General features: G+C 38.9%; 1 protein-coding gene across 1 annotated transcript; it reads right to left on the reverse strand.

The window, feature by feature from the left end:
- Positions 1 to 6,936: 6,936 nt before the first annotated feature.
- LOC119807759 (natural killer cells antigen CD94-like) lies at positions 6,937 to 19,001 on the reverse strand. Its single transcript, XM_038319882.1, has 7 exons — positions 18,669 to 19,001; positions 14,726 to 14,813; positions 13,397 to 13,489; positions 13,218 to 13,262; positions 10,168 to 10,319; positions 8,825 to 8,928; positions 6,937 to 7,367 (listed from the first exon to the last, which is right to left on the reverse strand). Exons 2-7 carry the CDS (start codon positions 14,730 to 14,732, stop codon positions 7,247 to 7,249), a joined length of 522 nt encoding a protein of 173 aa, XP_038175810.1. The 5' UTR covers positions 14,733 to 14,813; positions 18,669 to 19,001; the 3' UTR covers positions 6,937 to 7,246.
- Positions 19,002 to 21,209: the final 2,208 nt, after the last annotated feature.

Consider the following 21,209-nt stretch of genomic DNA (forward strand, 5'->3'; position numbering starts at 1 on the left):
GGGTGAACGCATCCCTCATGGTTCTGACTTTCTTTCTCATGATCTCTCTCCTTCTGCTCCTCATCAGAACTTTGGGAGCTCAGTCCGGTGCTCCAATGTGGGGCTCTGTCTCTATCTCCATCCATCACCAGGTGAAGGTTAAGGCTCACAGTGAGCCCGTCCATGCTGTAGAGTTCACATTCATTGCCGTTGTCCTTGGTTTCTCAGTCCTCCTCCACCGTCAGCCTATAATTCGTAAAAATCCTAGAGAAGCTATATAAGAAGGTGAACCCAAAGAAAAACATATAGTTATCCTCCTAGATACTGGAAGTAGACAAGATTGCCGGACAAAAAATGGGAACATAGGGGTGAGGTGGGATGGGGGGAGGGGGGATGGGGCGAGAAAAGTGTGAAGTGGAGGATGGGAAGAGCTTGGGGGAATAGGATGGTTGGGATATAGGAAGGGTGGATATGGGAACAAGGAATTATATATCTTACTTAAGGGAGCCATTCTAGGGTTGGCAGAGACTTGACTCTAGAGGGGTTCCCAGGTGTCCAGGAAGACGCCCAAAGCTAGGTCCTTGGGCAGCTGAGGAGAGGGTGCCAAAAATGCCCAGATCCTATTGCCATACTCATGAATATCTTGCATATCACCATAGAACCTTCACCTGGCATTGGATGGAGAAAATGACAGAGCCCCACATAGGAGCACCGGACTGAGCTCCCAAGGTCCCGATGAGGAGCAAAAGGAGGGAGATCATGAGCAAGGAAGTCAGGACTGTGAGGAGTGTGTTTACCCATTGAGATGGTGGGACAGATCTAATGGGAGACCACCAAGTCCAGTTGGAATCTATTTTAGGTTTATATTATTAAAAATTTCTCACTTTGTTAGGTAAAAACTTCAAATTAATATCAAGTGGTATAGCATTCTTATTTTTCAGGATTAGAAATACCTTTTAATGTAGATGGAGCAGCGGGGCTGCATCCTGCCACCCGGCTAGCTTTACACCCAAAATAATTACATGGAAACTATATTCATTTAAACATTGCCTGGCCCATTAGTTTCAGCCTCTTATTGGCTAATTCTCATATCTCGCTTTAACCCATATTTAGTAATCTGTGTAGCACCATGAGGTGGTCACTTACCAGGAGAGACGCAGGTTAAGATCTCAAATACTGCCAAATGCATGAAAAAGAGTCTAAGTCATCTCTGCCAAAGCTAGAGGTATTTGTTGAGAAATTAGCAACATATATAAAGGATTGAGAACACTTGCTCATAGATTGGAAAAGCCAACACTGTCAAAGTTTTTTATTTAGTCATGTACACAGTCTATGCACCTTTGTTGTATACGAAGTCCATACTATTTGGGGCTTTTATAGCCTCTTCCCTTGGTCCCTCTATTTTAATACTTGCAAATGCATCCCCACATTTAGTAGATGCTGTTGCTTGTCATGGTTGTAACTTTTCAGTCTGTTTAATCTCTGTGACTTTTTTTTAAACTTTCCTTTTAAATATTCTTTCTGTCTTTGACATCATACATCTCCATCCCATTTATTTCCCTGTCCCTTTGTATTCACCCTATGCCCTTGCATCCCCCCCCCAAAAAAAAAATAAAATAGAATAGAATTTAAGAGAAAAAAGAAAAGGGGGGAAATCAATCTCATAATGGAAGCTATAGTGTGACACAGTAAACCCTATTGTCCACACGTCTGCACTTGGAAGACATTACATTACATTACAGAGTCATTGGCCTGGTTTGAGGCATCTGGTTTCTGTTACCTAGCAAAGCTGGGCCCACACTGGAACTCCTCTTTGATGTCCTGTTGCTATCCTGTGTTGTGAAGATCCTACAGCTTTGAGTCTTCAGGAACAGTCATTTCATGTTCTCCAACAGGTCACAGATGGGGTAGATGTTAGGGTGGGCCAACTCAAAATCCTGGTTCTGGACCTGGGTAGTAGCAGAGTTGGTCATTCCACCTGCTCTCCTGACACCAAGGTGAGGTCTCCTGCATTGTCTTGGCTACTTCACACCTTGCAATGACAAGCAAAGGGAAAGGACAGTTCTCATACTTTCATGCCTTAGAGTCAGTTCTCTGGTGTGGGAGGTCCTTCTGCTTATGTGTTGCTTTTATAGGTTAATGAATAAAGAACTGCTTTGAGCCTATGGCAAGAGCAGAACAGTAGTAGGTGGGAAAAGCTAAGCTGTATGCTGGGATAAAGGGGGCAGCAGAGTCAGAGAGAAGTCATGGAGCCACCACCAAAGACAGAGGTGCTAAAACTTTGCTGGTAGGCCACGACCTTGTGGTGATGCACAAATTAATATGGATGAGTTAAATTAATATGTAAGAATTAGCCAACCATTTGCCTACAAAATTCAAGATGTCATTGTTTTTTACCGCTGAGTAGTATTCTAGCATGTATATATTCCACAGTTTCTTCATCCATTCTTCCACTGAAGGGCATCTAGGTTGTTTCCAGGATCTGGCTATTACAAATAATGCTGCTATGAACATAGATGAGCATATGCTTTTGTTGTATGATTGGGCATCTCTTGGGTAGATTCCCAATAGTGGAATTGCTGGGTCCTGGGGTAGGTTGATCCCGAATTTCCTGAGAAACCGCCACACTGCTTTCCAAAGTGGTTGCACAAGTTTGCATTCCCACCAGCAATGGATGAGTGTACCCCTTACCCCACAACCTCTCCAGCAAAGGTTATTATTGGTGTTTTGGATTTTAGCCAATCTGACAGGTGTAAGATGATATCTCAAAGTTGTTTTGATTTGCATTTCCCTGATAGCTAGGGAGGTTGAGCATGACCTTAAGTGTCTTTTGGCCATTCGAACTTCTTCTGTTGAGAATTCTCTGTTCAGTTCAGCGCCCCATTTTTTAATTGGGTTAATTGGCATTTTACCGTCTAGTCTCTTGAGTTCCTTATATATTTTAGAGATCAGACCTTTGTCAGTTGCAGGGTTGGTGAAGATCTTTTCCCAGTCAGTAGGCTGCCTTTGTGTCTTAGTGACAATGTCCTTTGCTTTACAGAAGCTGCTCAACTTCAGGAGGTCCCATTTATTCAATGTTGCCCTTAAAGTCTGTGCAGCTGGGGTTATGCATAGGAAATGGTTCCCTGTGCCCATTTGTTGTAGAGTACTTCCCACTTTCTCCTCTATCAAGCTCAATGTGTTCAGATTAATATTGATGTCTTTAATCTATTTGGACTTGAGTTTTGTGCATGGTGATAGATATGGATCTACTTTCATTCTTCTACAGGTTGACATCCAGTTATGCCAGCACCATTTGTTGAAGATGCCCTCTTTCTTCCATTGTGTACGTTTGGCTCCTTTATCAAAAATCAGGTGTTCATAGGTTTGTGGTTTAAGATCCAGGTCTCCTATACGATTCCATTGGTCAACTTCTCTGTTTTTATGCCAATACCAAGCTGTTTCCAGACCCAAAAAGATGAACAAGGGATGTACTCACTCATAATCGGTTTCTAGCCATAATTAAAGGACATCGAGCCTATAAATTTGGGATCCTTGAGAAGATAATAAGAAGGTGAACTCCCAAAAAAAGATATAATAATCCTCCTGGATATTGGAAGTAGACACGATCGCCAGGCAAAATTGGGAACTTGAGGGTTGGGCAAGACTGGGCCAAGAGAAGATGGGGAGAGAAAAGTGTGAAGGGGAGAACGGGGGGAGCTCGGAGGAATGGGGTGCTTGGGATATAGGAAGGGTGGATATGGGAGCAGGGAAGCATATATCTTAATTTAAGGAGCTACCTGAGGGTTGTCAAGAGACTTGACCCTAGAGGGGTTCCCAGGTTTCCAGGGAGACGCCCCCAGGTTAGTTCCTTGGGCAGCTGAGGAGAGGGAGCCTGAAAAGGCCAGTTCCTATAGCCATACTGATGAATTTCTTGCATATCACCATAGAACCTCCACCTGATGATAGATGAAGAAAATGACAGAGCCCCACATTGGAGCACCGGACTGAGCTCCCAAGGTCCTGATGAGGAGCAGAAGGAGAGAGAACATGAGAAAGAAAGTCAGGACCATGAGGGAACCTCCAGCTGGCGATAGATGGGGAAAATGACTGAGCCCCACATTGGAGCACTGGACTGAGCTCCCAAGGTCCTGATGAGGAGCAGAAGGAGCGAGAACATGAGGGAGAAAGTCAGGAACGAGAGGGGTGCGTTCACTCATGGAGACAGTGGGACAGAACTAATGGGAGATCACCAACTCCAGTTGGAATGGGACTGATGGATCATGCGACCAAACCCGTCTCTCTGAATGTGGCCAACAGCGGGGGCTGACTGAGAAGCAAAGGACAATGGCTCTGGGCTCTGATTCTTCTGCATGGACGGGCTCTGTGGGAGCCTTCTCAGCTTGGTCGATCACCTTCCTGGACCTGGGGGGAGTTGGGAGGACCTTGGTCTTAGCATAGAGTGGGGAACCCTGATGGCTCCTTGGCCTTGAGAGGGAGGGAGGGGAGGTATGGGTGGAGGGGAGGGGAGGGAAAGGGGAGGAGGAGGGGAGGGAAGGGGAAGGAGGAGGGAAGGGAGGGAGGAGGAGGAGGGGAGGAGATGGAAATTTTTAAATATAAAAAAAATAAACCATGAGGAAAAAAAAGAAAAAAAAATAAACCATGAGAAAAAAAATAAAAAAAAAAAGAATTAGCCAATAAGAAGCTAAAGCCACTGGACCAAGCATTGATTTAAATAAGACAGTTTCTATGTAATTATTTTGGGGCTAAGTGGCCAACAACAAACAAGCAGCGCTCTCTCCTGCCTACAGTTCTCCCACACCTACTTTTTCAGGGTCAGCTCTACTGTATTGCCCAGGCATGGTGTAGGGGTCACTCTCCCAAGTGGTGCATCTGATGAGAGGCAAGAACAGCCCTTCCCCTTTTCATGATCTCAGGGCCAGTTCTCCCATCTGTCTCAGAGTTGATGGGTAGATGGATGTTAGTGGATTAGGGAATTAGATGATGGGGGAGAGCATCTCCTTCCAGCCCATGCCACCACATGACAGATAAGTAATGGGAATAGATCTCCCATACTCACAACTGGCTAGTTCACACATACCTCCTCCAACAGGGTTGGGTCTCTTGCTGTCCATGTGCAGGTCCTGCTTTCCCTTGTGCTGCAGCTCGTGGGGGTTCAAGGCAGCTCTCTCATTTCTATGACCTCAGAGCCAGATATTCCTCATGCCTCGGGTGTTGATGGGCAGGAGTGGAGAGGGCACCTCTCTCCCACCCATGCTGTTCTGTGGTTATTTTTACATATTATCCATGTCAAATTGCTAATCTCCATCAATATGTCACTAAGTTTCTATTGAGAATGGTTCATTTCTTTAAAATAAAATTAATGAAAATGTTCAAAAAATAAATATCATTATATTCTTGTCTACTTTTCCATCTTTCAGTAAGGTTTTTGCATAAGTTTCTAATAGCTTTTTTGAATTTACTTCTAAATATTTTTGTCCTATTCATGTTGTAAATGTAGCTTTACATCTATTATATCTCCTTAACTAGTTACTATTTGTGTAAGTCTCTATTATTTGATTTGGTTCATATAATTTCATTAATTTGCTAACTTACTGAAGTATGACTGCTGATTTTAGGTTTATGACTGACTTAGATGGTTGTTTAGATGTGATTGGTGGTATACAGATACTTTGATTTTCCTATTTGTATATTTATAGCCACTTATTTTAGATAAGTTATATTTGGCTGACACCACCAGAAACATGCTAATGAGATGTGAAGGGAATTAATATCTGACCCATTTTCCTAGTCCTACTGGAAGTGACCAAGGCATGAAATTGTCACCAAGACCCTGACTGGGCTAGGGTCATTTGAAAGTTTGATTTGGGCTACAGAGTCCTTGCAAAGAAGGCTTGCTCGTTACATAGATGATGAAAGCAGACATCAATGCTTACAGACTGCCCTTAAGTCTTTATGCCTTACACAGTCTGCTCAGCAGAGCTGCTAATGGTGCTCTATCTAGGTTCTCCCAGATCAACCAAGGTGATAGGAAAGTGTCTAGTGCTGTCTGATGGTCTTGCCTAAGAAGTGACAAACTCTCCTTCTGCTCAGTTGCTTTGGCCATACTTATCAACCTGGATGTAACATGGAAGGAAATTTCCCAGTGCAGCATTGGTGCAGATCTTGTCATTTGTCACAAAACATACTCAACTTTCAGAGCACATACAAAAATCAAATTGTCTATAATTTTGCAGGTTATTTATTATTAATGGTATAGATGCAGAAAAGGCCTTTTGACAAAGTTCAGCTTCTTATGGCAGTTCAAACCTTTGATAAATCAGAAATATCAGGAGGACACGTCAGTATAATACATGGCTTAATACATGACAAACCTACAGCCAAAATAACAGTAAGTGGAGACAAATTGACATCGTTTCCTCTAACATCAGGGATGGGACAAGTGTCTCTGCTACTTAATGTAGTGCTTGAAGTCTTAGAGAGAGGTCAATAAAAATAAATAAAAGATTTGTGCTTAGGAAAGAAATAAGTCAAATCATGTTCATTTGCAGATGTCATGCTTCTGTTCTTAAAAGACACTAATAATATCATCAGAAAATTCTTGAATGTAAGAAATAGCTCCAACATTCAACAGGACACAAAATCAAAAAAAGATTCAGTAGCTTTTCTAAATATTCATAAATAAATTGTGATTTCTTGGGAAATCAGAAAAACAAACCTATTAACAATAGTTTGAAAAACAAAAATAGAAATAAACCTAAGTATATATAAGACTTCTATAATAAAAACCTTAAAATATGAAGAACTTATGAAGAAGAAGATAGGACGTGAAAAGACCCACTCCCAGGCTCATGGTTGACTAGAATTACTGTCATGAATTGATTGTATCTCTCAAACTCATCTCCAGGTTCAGTTCAGTTCCAATATAAACACTAAAACCACATGGATACATATGACTTGGTTTGGAATAAATTTTATTCTGTTTCCAAGAAAACGTTACAAGAATGTGGATTAAATTATAGTGCATATTGAGCATGTATTAAATCAAAATATTTATAAAAACTCTCTACCATGATTCATCCTAATTTTATGCACAGGTGTGAAAAATCCAATAAGCATAAAATACTTGGGTTTAAATGTATGAAAATGACAGCATGCAGAAACATTCTACCAACTCAAGATGAAAAGGTAGTAATATTGTGAGAGTTAAGTAATGTTGAACTAATCCTGGACCTCTCTTGTCTATACCCTTTGCCTTAAGAATTATTTAAATAAGCAGTTGCTTACAGATGAAATGGTTTTTATTTTTACAGGGTTCGATGAAAATGGTTTTGCTTGGGATATATGCAATGCAATTCTTTGTCTTGTTATATGAGAACTCTGGAAATCTGTAATGAAGAAAAAAGTTAACATTTGAAAAACAGTAAGGATGTTTAAGGTTATTTTTATCAGGTCAGAATGTGCGATAACATTTGCTTGAGATACTTACTAACCAAGTGAATTGGGGTTTTGTGTATTTAATATTGTTTTGTTGCCTTACAGCAAACTTTCACAGCTCTGCATAAAACTCAGTGTACAACACTGCATAAAACTCAGTTGATTCCTCACTGGCCACTAGCACTAAGCCCAGAGAATGGATTCTAGGTGTGGTTTTGCTATTTGTTTCCTTGTTGCCATTTCACCTCTGTCACAAATACCTGGGTTGCTTTTTTATTTGTCTGTTTTGTTTTGTTTTGTTTTGTTTTGTTTTGTTTTGTTTTGAGACAAGGCCTTGGGATATAGCCTTAGCTGACCTGGAACTCACAGAACAGGCCAGCCTGGAACTCAAACATGTATACCTGCCTCTGTCTGTCTAGTGCTGGCATTAAAGGTGTGTACCACCATGTCTGGCCAGAAATGGTTTTTTGGTAATGTGTTGATCTTCCCTATTTGGTTAAGAAGTATGACAAAAAGAAAAAGAACCAAAGCAAAAGCAGAAGAGGCATATATAGATGCTGAGACACACATTAGCACATACAGAAAACCCAGAAAAAAAATCAGGTGGGAAATAAAATATATACAAAAAAATTGAAAGGTTAGAAAAAAGTACCCTGACAAGACATTATGAAACAAACAAACAACAGCAACAAAATTTCTCTACCACTGAACTCATTTTGTGTTGTTTCGTGTTGGTCAACTACTGCTAGGCATTAATTAGGTCTGCTCTTAAGTGTGGATCGTATAGATTTTTTTTGAGAGGGGGCAAGTATCTGGGAGGAGATGAGAGAAGGAAAACTGCAATAAGATTACACGGCACAAGAGAAAATCTATGAGTTGACCTAAGCTACGAGGAAAGAGCATAAACTTAGTCACTCTATAAGTCTTTAGATTTCATGCTTGTGAATGAAAATGAGATCCAAAAAAATACTGTTACAGAAAATAGTTGTTGAATATTTGAAGATGATAAGAAAAATAGTGGAATCCATTAGAAGAGCAAAAGTGAACCCTCTGTGATCTCTGGGCATGCCTGTATCTGAGACCACCTGAGCACGCATAGATACATCCGGTGTTTTCTATTGCAAGCATAGATACATCGGTGTTTTCTATTATCTTACAGCAAGGAAAAGACAGCAAAGAAAATTTTCTTAGGGTCTCAGATATACAACTTTCATGTTACCTGAACATGAATTTGAATGTTATGGGTAGAGCAGTCCTGTTTGTCCTTTGGCGTTTTTTTGTATATTCTCAGGCTCTGCACAACATATTTGAACTTCTAAGTACCTGGCAGTGAGTTTTCAGTACTCATAGCTAAAATATATCCATAAAAATATGCCCCCAAAACCTTCTTCAATAACCAGAAACTTACAGATCTTTTGAAGGGCTTGAGCCATCCTCCCATAACCAGGCATTCCGTTCTTCATAATAATGCATTCCAATCCAGAAATAGGTTTGACTGGAGATCATAAAATTCTGCTTAGAGGAAGAAAGAACAAGATAACCAAATCCGAATGTACTCTGAGATCAACACCCATTTTAAAAGGCATTCAGAAAAAAAAAAAAAAAAAACTCAAATTAAAATCTTTTTGAACTTCTGATTTGGAAGACATAGTCACATGTTTTAAAATTTTTATTTACCTTTGTGGTAAATGACTCATGTGGAAAAAAACTACAAAATCTTGCTTCTTAAAACTTGAAAATTGTCATAAAGAGCATGAAACTCCATGGTGCATCAACCTGCTTTAGTAAGATCGATGATCAAATGCTACCCCAATGAGAACATCTTGAGAGATAACCCTCATACTTATAACCTCTTTAATCTGAGCAGACCATGGAGAGTGTGAGAATTTCTTCATAAGAATTAAGTGATTTCCAAGAGGAACCAGGTGATTCAGGCCTGTAATCCCTGGTGCTCAGGAGACTGAAGCAGAGTTTCACTTTGTTTGAGAGTTTAAAGGTAAGCCAGAGATATGTCCCTCTGTCTCAAACACACAGTAAAACATTTTTTTAATATTATTTTATTACTTTAAAAAAATGCCAATCCAAATTCCCACTTCCTCCTCTCCTCCCACTCCCCTTCCACTCCTTCTACACACCCTGCTCCCCATGCCCCTTCAATGTTAAGAGAGGGCAAGGCACCCTGCCCTGTGGAAAGTCCAAGACCCTAACCACTACATCCAGGTTGGGAATATAGCACAGTGGTAGAGTATTTGTTTGGCATGTGTTTTTACCTAGGTTTATCCCTCTATGAAACACACAATAACAACAATCATAACCTAAGTGATTTTATGTTCATATGATCCACTGTGGGTTCTACATTACATTCCAGAAAGATGGCAAAAAGTCATATAACACATGAAAGAGATTGAGTATTTTGTTCCAATAAATAATAATTAAAAGTTTTTCTGGTGGTTCTCTTGGGATAGTTAAAAGCCTACTAATTCTAGAAAGTTAAAAGACTACTAATTCTAGAAAAGTTTGGGGAGCTGCACATTAGCTCCTAATTTATTCAAAAATTACCCCATACTACAAATATTTGAAGCTTATTTTTGTAGACTTTCTAAGAATATTTCAAGATATATCAAACTGAGGATCTCAAAAACCATCACAGTCTACTTGGTGATAAAGACTTCCATCAGAGTGCTCAGCTTAGCTAAGCAGCACACTTTCATAGGTAAGAAAGAATGTAAGAAACAAGAGTGAAGTACATGCCATTTCATTTCTAGTTTTGAGATGAAGAAGACTGGAATTCTTAGCAGCACAGAAATCTCTGCTCTCTTCCCAAGATTTTTCTTCTTTGGAAATGAAGTAACAGTTACATTGATATCCAACCCACTTTTCTAGGCACGCACAGCATTCAGAAACTAAAAGACAAAACACATCATTACAGATTCCAACTTCTTTGATGCTACTTGATACTCAAAAAATATTTGCTAACTATTCATTTTTTCTTCAAATACTCCTTTAGAATATGTTATACACACCATATTTTGGGACTATTAATCCAAATACTCTGTTTCATGGAGAGGACATTCTAAAGGTATATTCAAAATTAAATAATTTTCCATCCCTCATTATGTTTAAAGATAATTAGATGAGAAGGAAAAGGAAATCCAGCAGGTAGCAGAGAACAGGATGGAGTGGTAGTCAGAAGATGACTTTGAGGAGGTACCCACAGCTAAGCACTGTAGTGAACATAGAATATATACATGCTAGAATACTACTCAGCGGTAAAAAACAATGACATCTTGAATTTTGCAGGCAAATGGATGGAAATAGAAAACACTATTCTGAGTGAGGTAACCCAGACCCAAAAAGATGAACATGGGATGTACTCACTCATAATCGGTTTCTAGCCATAATTAAAGGACATCGAGCCTATAAGTTTGGGATCCTTGAGAAGATAATAAGAAGGTGAACTCCCAAAAAAAGATATAGTAATCCTCCTGGATATTGGAAGTAGACACGATCGCCAGGCAAAATTGGGAACTTGAGGGTTGGGCAAGACTGGGCCAAGGGAAGATGGGGAGAGAAAATTGTGAAGGGGAGAATGGGGGGAGCTCGGAGGAATGGGGTGCTTGGGATATAGGAAGGGTGGATATGGGAGCAGGGAAGCATATATCTTAATTTAAGGAGCCACCTGAGGGTTGTCAAGAGACTTGACCCTAGAGTGGTTCCCAGGTTTCCAGGGAGACGCCCCCAGTTAGTTCCTTGGGCAGCTGAGGAGAGGGAGCCTGAAAAGGCCAGTTCCTATAGCCATACTGATGAATTTCTTGCATATCACCATAGAACCTCCACCTGACGATAGATGAAGAAAATGACAGAGCCCCACATTGGAGCACCAGACTGAGCTCCCAAGGTCCTGATGAGGAGCAGAAGGAGAGAGAACATGAGAAAGAAAGTCAGGACCGTGAGGGAACCTCCATCTGGCGATAGATGGGGAAAATGACTGAGCCCCACATTGGAGCACTGGACTGAGCTCCCAAGGTCCTGATGAGGAGCAGAAGGAGCGAGAACATGAGAGAGAAAGTCAGGAACGTGAGGGGTGCGTTCACTCATGTGGACGGTGGGACAGAACTAATGGGAGATCACCAACTCCAGTTGGAATGGGACTGATGGATCATGCGACCAAACCGGACTCTCTGAATGTGGCCAACAGCGGGGGCTGACTGAGAAGCAAAGGACAATGGCTCTGGGCTCTGATTCTTCTGCATGGACGGGCTCTGTGGGAGCCTTCTCAGCTTGGTCGATCACCTTCCTGGACCTCGGGGGAGTTGGGAGGACCTTGGTCATAGCATAGAGTAGGGAACCCTGATGGCTCCTTGGCCTTAAGAGGGAGGGAGGGGAGGTATGGGTGGAGGGGAGGGGAGGGAAGGGGGAGAAGGAGGGGAGGGAAGGGGGAGGAGGAGGGGAGGGAGGGGGGAGGAGGAGGGAAGGAGATGGAAATTTTTAAATATAAAAAAATAAACCATGAGGGAAAAAAAAAAAGAACTAATAAAACGAAACTGACTTACAGGGGAGTCCCCTACCAATTCCCTAAGTCAGAGAAGGATACAGTACTTTGAAAGAATTCTTGTGTTCAAAAAAATAAGGATAAATAAACCAAATAGCTTGAAGACTGATGGAAAGATTATGGCTGACAGTGTGTCCTCAGCATCTCTCTTTCTTTGTAATAAACATCATGACACATAGTAAGCACTTGAATCTTCACCACATAAATCATACTAAATTCAAATAAGAGAAGTTAACTGTATGGTCAGAAAGTTACAAACTTGAAAAGCATTTGAAAAAGAGTATTAAAATAGAGTTGTGGGCCGGGCGGTGGTGGCGCACGCCTTTAATCCCAGCACTCGGGAGGCAGAGGCAGGCGGATCTCTGTGAGTTCGAGACCAGCCTGGTCTACAAGAGCTAGCTCCAGGACAGGCTCTAAAGCCGCAGAGAAACCCTGTCTCGAAAAAAATAAAAATAAAAAATAAAAAAAATAAAAAATAAAATAGAGTTGTGGGCTATTTCTTGAGGGTAAGTAATGTTTATAATTACAGAGATGCCTACACTGTGTTCTGAATCACAGAAGTTGAAGAGAGAAAAGAATACAAAAGGAAAGGTTACTGGCAAACAAAAATGAGATTTGTCTAAAATGTTTATTGTTGTTTAATTCTGTTTATTAATTATTCATGAGCACTCCTTAAGAAACATGTATCTGCCATTTCATTGTATCTTCTCTTTTCGTGAAATTTACAAAGATGTTTTGCTAGACGTTATACCTGGAATCTTCCCCAGAACCCATCCATGAGAAAACTGATACCCAACTTGGTGCAATGAGACAGTCATACAGCCCTTTAGATGTAGAATATAGTAGTTCTTTTTCAGAGTACATTAATAGGCTTTGAATGGAGAATGAAAGCCCTCCTATTCATCTTCCTCTCTTTGGTTTCTAGCCATTACATGAAAAGCTCTGCACTCAAACATGCTTCCACCATGATGCACTGTCTTGGCCTAGTTACAAGACTGACAAGCCCAGCTGACTACAGATCAAAACTTCTAAAACTTTGAGGAAAAATTGAATATCTTATTTATGTAGTGCTTAAAGTACTTCTTAAGTACACTAACACACACAATTCAATGTATTTTTGTTTTCCTTAGACTGCAGCACAATACAATGAGACAGTTTTACTGAGTGCAACCATGCTTATTGTATATGAGAGTGAACCACTCTGCCTTATCCTCTATTAATTATATTTGTGAAAATAAATGGAACCTACCTTCTTCAACAGAAGGTGTTGGTTGAATACTCTCTATAGTAAATGCTGTAAGACATGATTAAAGACTAGTTTGACATGATTTATAAAATAAAATATTATACATTAAAAATTAAATATTCATTACTAAATTTGTTCATTACAATTTTGGGTTTTTTATAGATTTGCATAGAAATACTTACAGTTTTTCATCAAAACACCCAAAGTAACCATCAACAAAAGGCATTTTATTCCAAAGATCACAGACATCAACCTCCACAGATTGATCCTAGAAACTATAGCAAAATAACAAACATATAGATTAATAACTAACGGATTAAAGTACAAACATAGAAAATGAAGTTTTTAAGAAAAGAAAGAACCCAAATCCTTTTTATGATAGCACTGATGTCTCTCCAGTGAAACACTGGGGAATGAAAATGTTGCTCCAGAACTCCACCCAATAGCAATCTTTTGATGTGATGTACTTTATTCTGTGATGAAGTTATTCGTATGCATTTTCTGCCTCATTAGAATCATTTACCGCTGACTCTTTAAATCGCAGTGAAATTTCTCTCTACAGTAAGAATAGGTCAACTAGCAGTCATGGTACTTAATGGGCTTGCTAAATAGACAATTCTTTACCTATCAGCAATATCATGGATTTTAAAATTCTGCTTTAGAGAGATGAGAAAAATAAGGATTGCTCACAATGTTATTTTTTTATGTTATAAAGCTAATAAGTGCCTGACAAAAATCTAACAGAATAGTGTCAAGATCAGAGTCTGTCATTTATCAAATTCCCTCCTTGTCAGGAGAATACCATCACTGAATGTGTTCTCTGCAAGTCTGAATGCAGACCACACTCAGACTAGTGACTCGCAGAGGTCTACAGGAAAACACTCTGGTGTGGTGAGAGGTTCCACACTGATGTATGAATTGAGGATCTGAGTTCAGTTCACAGCACTCTGACTTATGATACAAAACTAACCTTTTACTTTCTGCTTTCTCAACAATACCATAACTCATATCCAAAGCCACTTGCTTATTGCCTGAAACATTTACATATTAGATGACTCCCTATTAACATTAGATTATTGTCAAAAATACTACTGCCACTAACAACAGTACAAGGTTTCGATGAAGAGGCCACAACACAGAAAGCAAATTTTTAAATTTGTAAGGGTTGTGTCCTTAAACTTGGCATTCTTTATTCCCGTAATAGAAACATGATGCTGATGAGTTAAACAACTTAATTTCAGTTTCACTCTGAATTTAACAAAAACCACACCCTAACTCAGAAAAAGTTTGCCAAAGGTTTAGCTTCATAAAGTCATGTTTAAATTCCAAAATGTGGAATCAAGAAAACAGTGCATGCAGAAAACGTTAAAGCATAGAAAGTCTAAAAATATCCAATGCTGATTATGTACTGTCTGTTTTATTTTTATTAAAGCCCGCTCTGAAATTATTCAATCTGTGAGTCATCATTTCCGGTTAATATTTTATCATTGCTATGACAGGGGCACACGTACCTGCCATGAGAAGTGAAGCTCCGAGGCTGATTCAGAGGAGATGTGTTTATGCTTAAGAATGATGTGGATCTCAGAGCTCAGCAGGAAGCTAGGGAGGAGACATTAAGCATTAAAAGAGGAAGGGACATAGTGTGCTGCAGGGATGCTCTTGAATCCTCTGTTGGAGGTACACAGATGCAGAGTAGGATGAGCAGTAATGCCACAAGCTTCTAACGTGACGCAGGAACCAGAGCACAGGAAATTCTCTCTGTGACTTTGTCAAAAAAAACACTACAGCGAAACGAGATGGTAGGGAACTTTTTTCAGTGTGTGAACATCAAAGTTGTCTCTAATAATCTGTTTAGAATATAGAGGCAAGATGTAAAAGCCAATGGCAAATTCGCTTATTATTATAAAATTCCACACAGAATTTCTACCTTTATAATAACAAATACTTATTGATTTTGTGTTCAACAAATTTTAAAGCACATATTATGTGCCAAAATATTTGTTTTTGATGGCTTAATAAAGAAGATATCAAATTTGATAGTGAGGAACCTAAGAGAGATAGTGTTAACTTGCCTAAGGCTACTTAAGCTTAATAGCCAGTCCAAAGCTCACAAGCCCTACCTGTATTTGCACTTCCTAGGCTGACATTTCTCTCCTTTAGTAGAGACTGGTTGGAATATTCATGTCTTCTTGTTCTGTGTTTCTGATCCCTGATGTGTTAACCCACTCACAGCAGGCAAACTCGGAAAGAATGAGAGCAGCATCCACTACCATTATGCTCTCGCGACCCCCACCTCTCTCCCTCTCTCTCTTCCTCACTCCTTACCTCCCTCTTTCCCAAGACACATATTTTTGACCTTCCTTTTAATTCTTTCTAAACTACCAACTCTACTTGAGTCTGTTTCCTTTCTGTACACAGACAACTAAATTGTTTTCACACTATGGCACCCCTCCTACTTTCCCCCACTCAAAACAGTTCATCTGCCCCAGTCATCTCTATTAAATATTTGGTAAACTCTGGCCAAATAATGTCTGAATGACCTCTGTACATCTGGTCTTTATTTTTTTTCTCTTAGAACTGCTAGAAACTTTGGTGCTCCCACAAATGGCAGTTCACAGTGCTGACTAATTATCATCAGGCTGACCTTTATGGACATATCTCAGAATTTAATATAGTTCAGCAACACTGGCCTTAAGGCAAGAAAATGTAGACACAGTTATTTGTCTCCCTTCTCAGAATCACTTAACCATCGCTGGACCTACTTCAAGTAACTGGTTAAGAGAAAGGACAATCTCAATTGTGTTCTGCCTTCTTCTCCCTGTGTTAACAGTCCCCCCATGCCAATCTCTTATATATATTACAAATAAACTGTGTACCTAAAACACTTCTCAGAACTTACAGAAACACCCAAACTGATGCTCAATGGGATATTGAGTTTTACTGTATCTGTTTCAGATAGGTATGTATTATTCCAAATGCTCCATTTTCCTCCCTCTGCCCCCCGACTCTTTTATCCACTGTCATTTCAGAGAACTAATTCAAAATAAATGCTAACATTAATAACATCTTTAAAACTTGAGGAAAGAGGTGTGACAAGGAATCTAATGCCCACTGAAGATATGAGTAGTGGAGTATTTTCCATGCCTAGGCACGTACACCTAGCACTGTACAATGTCTTGGCACGAGGCATTTCAAAGGAGAGATTTGTTTTCATTTCATTGCTTCTAAAGAGATGTGTTTCCCACGGTGCACCCAGCTTGCAAAGCAATCTTTGTTTAGGTTTCCTGAAAAGGAAGAGTGGAGGTGGGAGAATCAAGAGTTCAGAGACAGTCTCAACTAATATATTTATTTATATCTTTGTTCAAACAGGAAACAATAAGAAAGTTGAGTAAATATATTTTATTCATGACTAAGTCAATTTCATTTTAACAGAAATATATATATATCTTTTAAAATATGTTACTATCCACTTTTATTAATCATAAATTTTAGTGAATCACATGACTTTTTTCTAATTTCCCCTTTTGCCTACAAACCAAGAAACAAATATTTTTAGAATTCACTGTTAATTTAGCCTTCTAGTCACTTCTCTCTTTCTGTATTTTAGGACCTTCATTTAACTTCCAATATTAGAGTTTAGTTTGCTTGTTTTTAAAAGACATGTACCTTGAACAAAAAAACACAAGCTTACTCCTATGCACAAATCATCTAGAAACTCCCTTCTTCAGCTGTGTACCTGAGTGGCTTAAAAAGACACTTCCTGTGGTCAGTGGGTAAGAAATTCTGGGTGGCTTGAACGTCATGGTTGACGGTTCCATTTTCAGCCCTGGGGCTTGGCTTAGTTAAGAATGGATGGTAACAATCATCTCAAAGAGATGCTGATAAACAAGGACACAGCATTGCAAGCAGATGAACCCAATGGTGCTTCCTTGAGTTTCCTTGCTCATTTTTTTCTGTTAGGATTGAGTTTTTCTGCTTGAGGCTTTCACTAATCTACATGTGAGAGTTTACTCTGAAGTGTAATTGTTGGGGAAAGACGAGAACAGGGGACACACATCTGAGTACGATGGTTGTAGTGTAAAAAATGAAACTTTGATTAAGAATGACTCCCATGAACATTGATTTGGAAACAGTGCATCTAAGTCTTTTATTAAACAATATAACAGAATTGTACTTTAGGAAGAGAGCTAACAGAGGGTTTGAAAAATGAAGGATGGGAAAATAATATTAGCTCATGTTTATATCAAAACTATAAAAATGTTGTTAGCTTCTTTTAATATATATATATATACATATATATGTGTATATATATATATATATGGAATTCACTTGTACTATGGATTTTATTTCCCCATTGTTGATCTTACATAGCTAGAATGCAAGTAAAAACTAGAAAACTGAGACTGGTAAAATCCAGAAAATTTACACAGATCTTGCCAGTTTCATAAACATTCATTACCTTGTGTGGATTGGTGTGCATATATATACAAAACCGTACATAGTTCAATAGTATATATATATATATATATATATGTTTAATCACGACCATATAATGTCTTCATTCATATTACAGAAAATAGTTATTACTAAATATTTTATTAATCTAAAGAATGGCTTTTTATAGAAAACAGGGTAAACATAAAAATTTTTACCAATGTTTATCAGTTTTTGTGTAAGTGATTTGGTTCAATGGGGGAGAATTTAATACATTATATTCCAATTTTAGTGTTTGACTCATATGTCTTATTTGAATATACATGTACATTTATGTGAATATGTATATATATGTATATATGAATTTGTATATGAATGTGTGTATTTTAATAAAGTATTTTAACATTCCATTCTTTTACTGATGTAAAAGTTGTCATCCTCAATAGAATTTATATGTAAATAGAATAATACAAATGTACCCAGCAAAAAGGAATTCCTCCTATCTCTGAACTTTTCTTCCTGAAGCTTAATATTCTGATATCATTTTAATTAAGCAACCAAGTTCCTTTTCGTGATTAAACCCATCCATAGAATATTTTAAGAATTCACTAAGGCTGTTCTTTCATCAGCTTTTTCTGGGCTTTTTTAAGGTCCTTTAGAAACAGCCACCTATTACCTCCCATCCAGATAAGGAAGTATTTGACACAGTTGAAATGCTTGCCCTTCTAATTTAGAACCACATTTTACTTGACCTCTGATATGCCTTCTAGTAGTTTTTAAGTTATACTTTGGGAGCTTGATCCTGTTGTTTTTTTTTTTAACAAATAAAAAAATATCATTTTACACTTTCAAGTCAGTTTGCAGAGTTAGTCGTGGTTACTCGCCAGAGACATTACACAGTACACTACCACGTTTCTGTACTCACATTGAGTTAAAAGTACCAAGAGACATTCTTCTCACAAATAACTAAGAAGAAAACAAAGCAGCAGCCTTCACCTTGTTCAGGCATAGTTTACTCACCTTGGATGAGAAGTGACAGCATACGATTGTCAGATATTGAAGTTTCTTCTGAGCATATGACCCTGTCTAAGTGACTACTTTATACAAGAGAGATGTCTTCACGGAAGTGTCCTGGTGAATATGACATAACTATAACATATTTTAAATAAAAATATTCACATTCTTCTTGGTTGTTTAGAGTATAAGGATGTTTATAAAGCCGGACTAAAAAAGCATATACAACTTGTTTTGTAATTTCAGTCCTAAATGTATACTTTTTCTAAATATTATATTAATACACTACAGAGGACCTCAAAGCAAATATAAGAACTTCCTGAGTGATTTGCAGCTATGGCTCCTCACCTCCTGGGGAGCTGAAAATAGTTTTGCTGTGGTGAGTTTGGGTGAGTCTTTGGGTCATCATTGTGAAACATCACAGCAAGATTGGCTGATTGGTCAGTTCTTGACATCAAAAGTTCAAGCACTTCCATGGATGATGGGTGAGAAACCACTGATTCCCTTTCTTGTCCTTTCAGCAAATGCCTACCTTGTTACTCTCTGAGTAGCTTTCTGCCAAGAAAACTGGACAAAAAGAAGAGGGAATGTGACCAGTGAGGCAGATTTCCTAACTTCGAGCAAAATGCACACCAGGCCCCAGCAGAAGTCTAAGAATCAGTAACATCCTCTAAAGGGCTCATTGTACAGACTTTGGACACTAAGCTTCCCTTGGGGAGTGAGTCTTGAACACTTTGCATGTTTCCTTCTTTTTTCACTTTCATTAGGTTTTCCTGAATCTCAATAGGAAGTCCAGGGGAGCAAGAAGTTGTCTCAGCCTCTTAAATGCTGAGATTACAGGCATGAGCTGGTATGCCTGGTTTCAAGACAATGGCCATTTACCATTGACTACAATGAGTTTGGAGACTAACTCTTGTTTTTCTTTTTTCTCTTGGCAATACCATTTATTTTAGCAATATTTAGAACACACTATAACATGTTCACTCTCAAAATTTATTTTGATAACTTAAAGAAGCCCATTTTTAAAATGGATAGTAACTCTTTAAAATTATCTAAGTGTGTGTGTGTGTGTGTGTGTGTGTGTGTGTCCCCACATGAAAACCATTGTTTGTGAATGCTATGGGGTGTCATATTCCCCTGGGGCTAGGATCTAGCCATTGTGAGCCACCAGATTTGGGTGCTAGGAACTGAGCTCAACTCCTCTAGAAGAGCAGCAAGCATCTTAACCACTGAACCATCTCTCCAGGCCTGGAGATAGCTTTGAAAGGACTTCTCTGAATTGTGATATGAGCCTAACCACTGTTTGGATCTGACACCAGTCAACAGCTCAGTCACACTCCACGCACATAAAAAGCAGGTCTGACACATCTTACTGTACAATGCTAACTATTTCCAACTATGGAGATACCACCACCTGAAATAACAGCTCCTGCCTGCTTGAGCCATAATGTGACCATGTGGTCTAGGGGAGAAATAGAGGGTGATTGACAGGGGGAATTCTATATCCTGAAAATAAGAGGCTACTGCAAAAGGTTTTAAAAGGAGTTTAAGCATTGCCACTGACTCCGTAGCGGTAGATGCAGGAGGGAAGAAAGAAAAGGCACAAGGGAGCATTGCAAGTGTAGTTGTGGTTGACCATTATCATTGTAACTGCAACAGAGTTGTGATTCTGGCAAAGCATGACCACAGGAAACAACATCAAACTTGAGCCCATGACAATATTTACCCTATAAAAGGGAAGTAAAAATAAATACCAACCACAAAGATAACCCAATGAACAAGAAACAGTCTGTGGACTGTAAATAACACCCACTGTCTCCATGGGATCCTTTAACTGTCTTCTCCTGGAGGACTCAGAGGTGGGAATGGAGATAATGAACAGACAAAGGCTGGAGGAAGATCTGAAAGAATGTTGTGCATAACTATATGATGTTAGTCATAGTTCCTGACATCAGAGACAAACCCAAGGTTGTAAAAAGAGTTTAATTAATGCTCTGATAAAATTTATCATGTTGCCACTGACTTAAAAACAAATATAGAACCATTGAACTCAAGGTAAAGGAAGCTCTTTGCCTTCTTCCTGAGTTCTCATTGAATTACTGTCACCAGGATTGGAACAGAAAAAGTTCAGAACAGGATTTTATAAAAAGCTGTTCAGATCAGATGAAAATAAATCTGATATCTGGAAAAGACTATTAAAATATGAACTTTGAATTGTAGTCTATTATCAACCCAAATTTAGCAGTCAGCCATGTGTCTATGCCACCCTGTGATAATTTAGCATAAAGACAACCTTAGATTACGAATTTATTTTGCAAACAGAAACTTTGTCCTTAAATTTTAGCACTTTACAGTATCTAATAATTTTATTACTGACAATAATTTTCTATATCATTAGTACACTGAAATGCTATGTGCATATATGGTGTAGTGATTAGACAAAGTGAGTTCTCAATATGGAAATAGTATTCTAATTCAGCATTACAGGGAACATACCCTAATCAAGGTACAGTTTTGTCAACAAAGTCAGGAAATAAAGTAAAATCA

This window comes from Arvicola amphibius, chromosome 2 (genome assembly GCF_903992535.2).
Source record: "Arvicola amphibius chromosome 2, mArvAmp1.2, whole genome shotgun sequence".
In the NCBI taxonomy this organism is placed as follows: domain Eukaryota; kingdom Metazoa; phylum Chordata; class Mammalia; order Rodentia; family Cricetidae; genus Arvicola; species Arvicola amphibius.

Bases quoted from the DNA above. Each gene is read 5' to 3' on its own strand.
- LOC119807759 (XM_038319882.1), bottom strand. The intron at 13,263-13,396 runs GTAAGTATTTCT...CATGTCTTACAG, and splicing joins GGGTGTTTTGATGAAAAACT to CATTTACTATAGAGAGTATT. The intron at 8,929-10,167 runs GCATGTACTTCA...TCCTCTAAGCAG, and splicing joins TCAAAACTAGAAATGAAATG to AATTTTATGATCTCCAGTCA.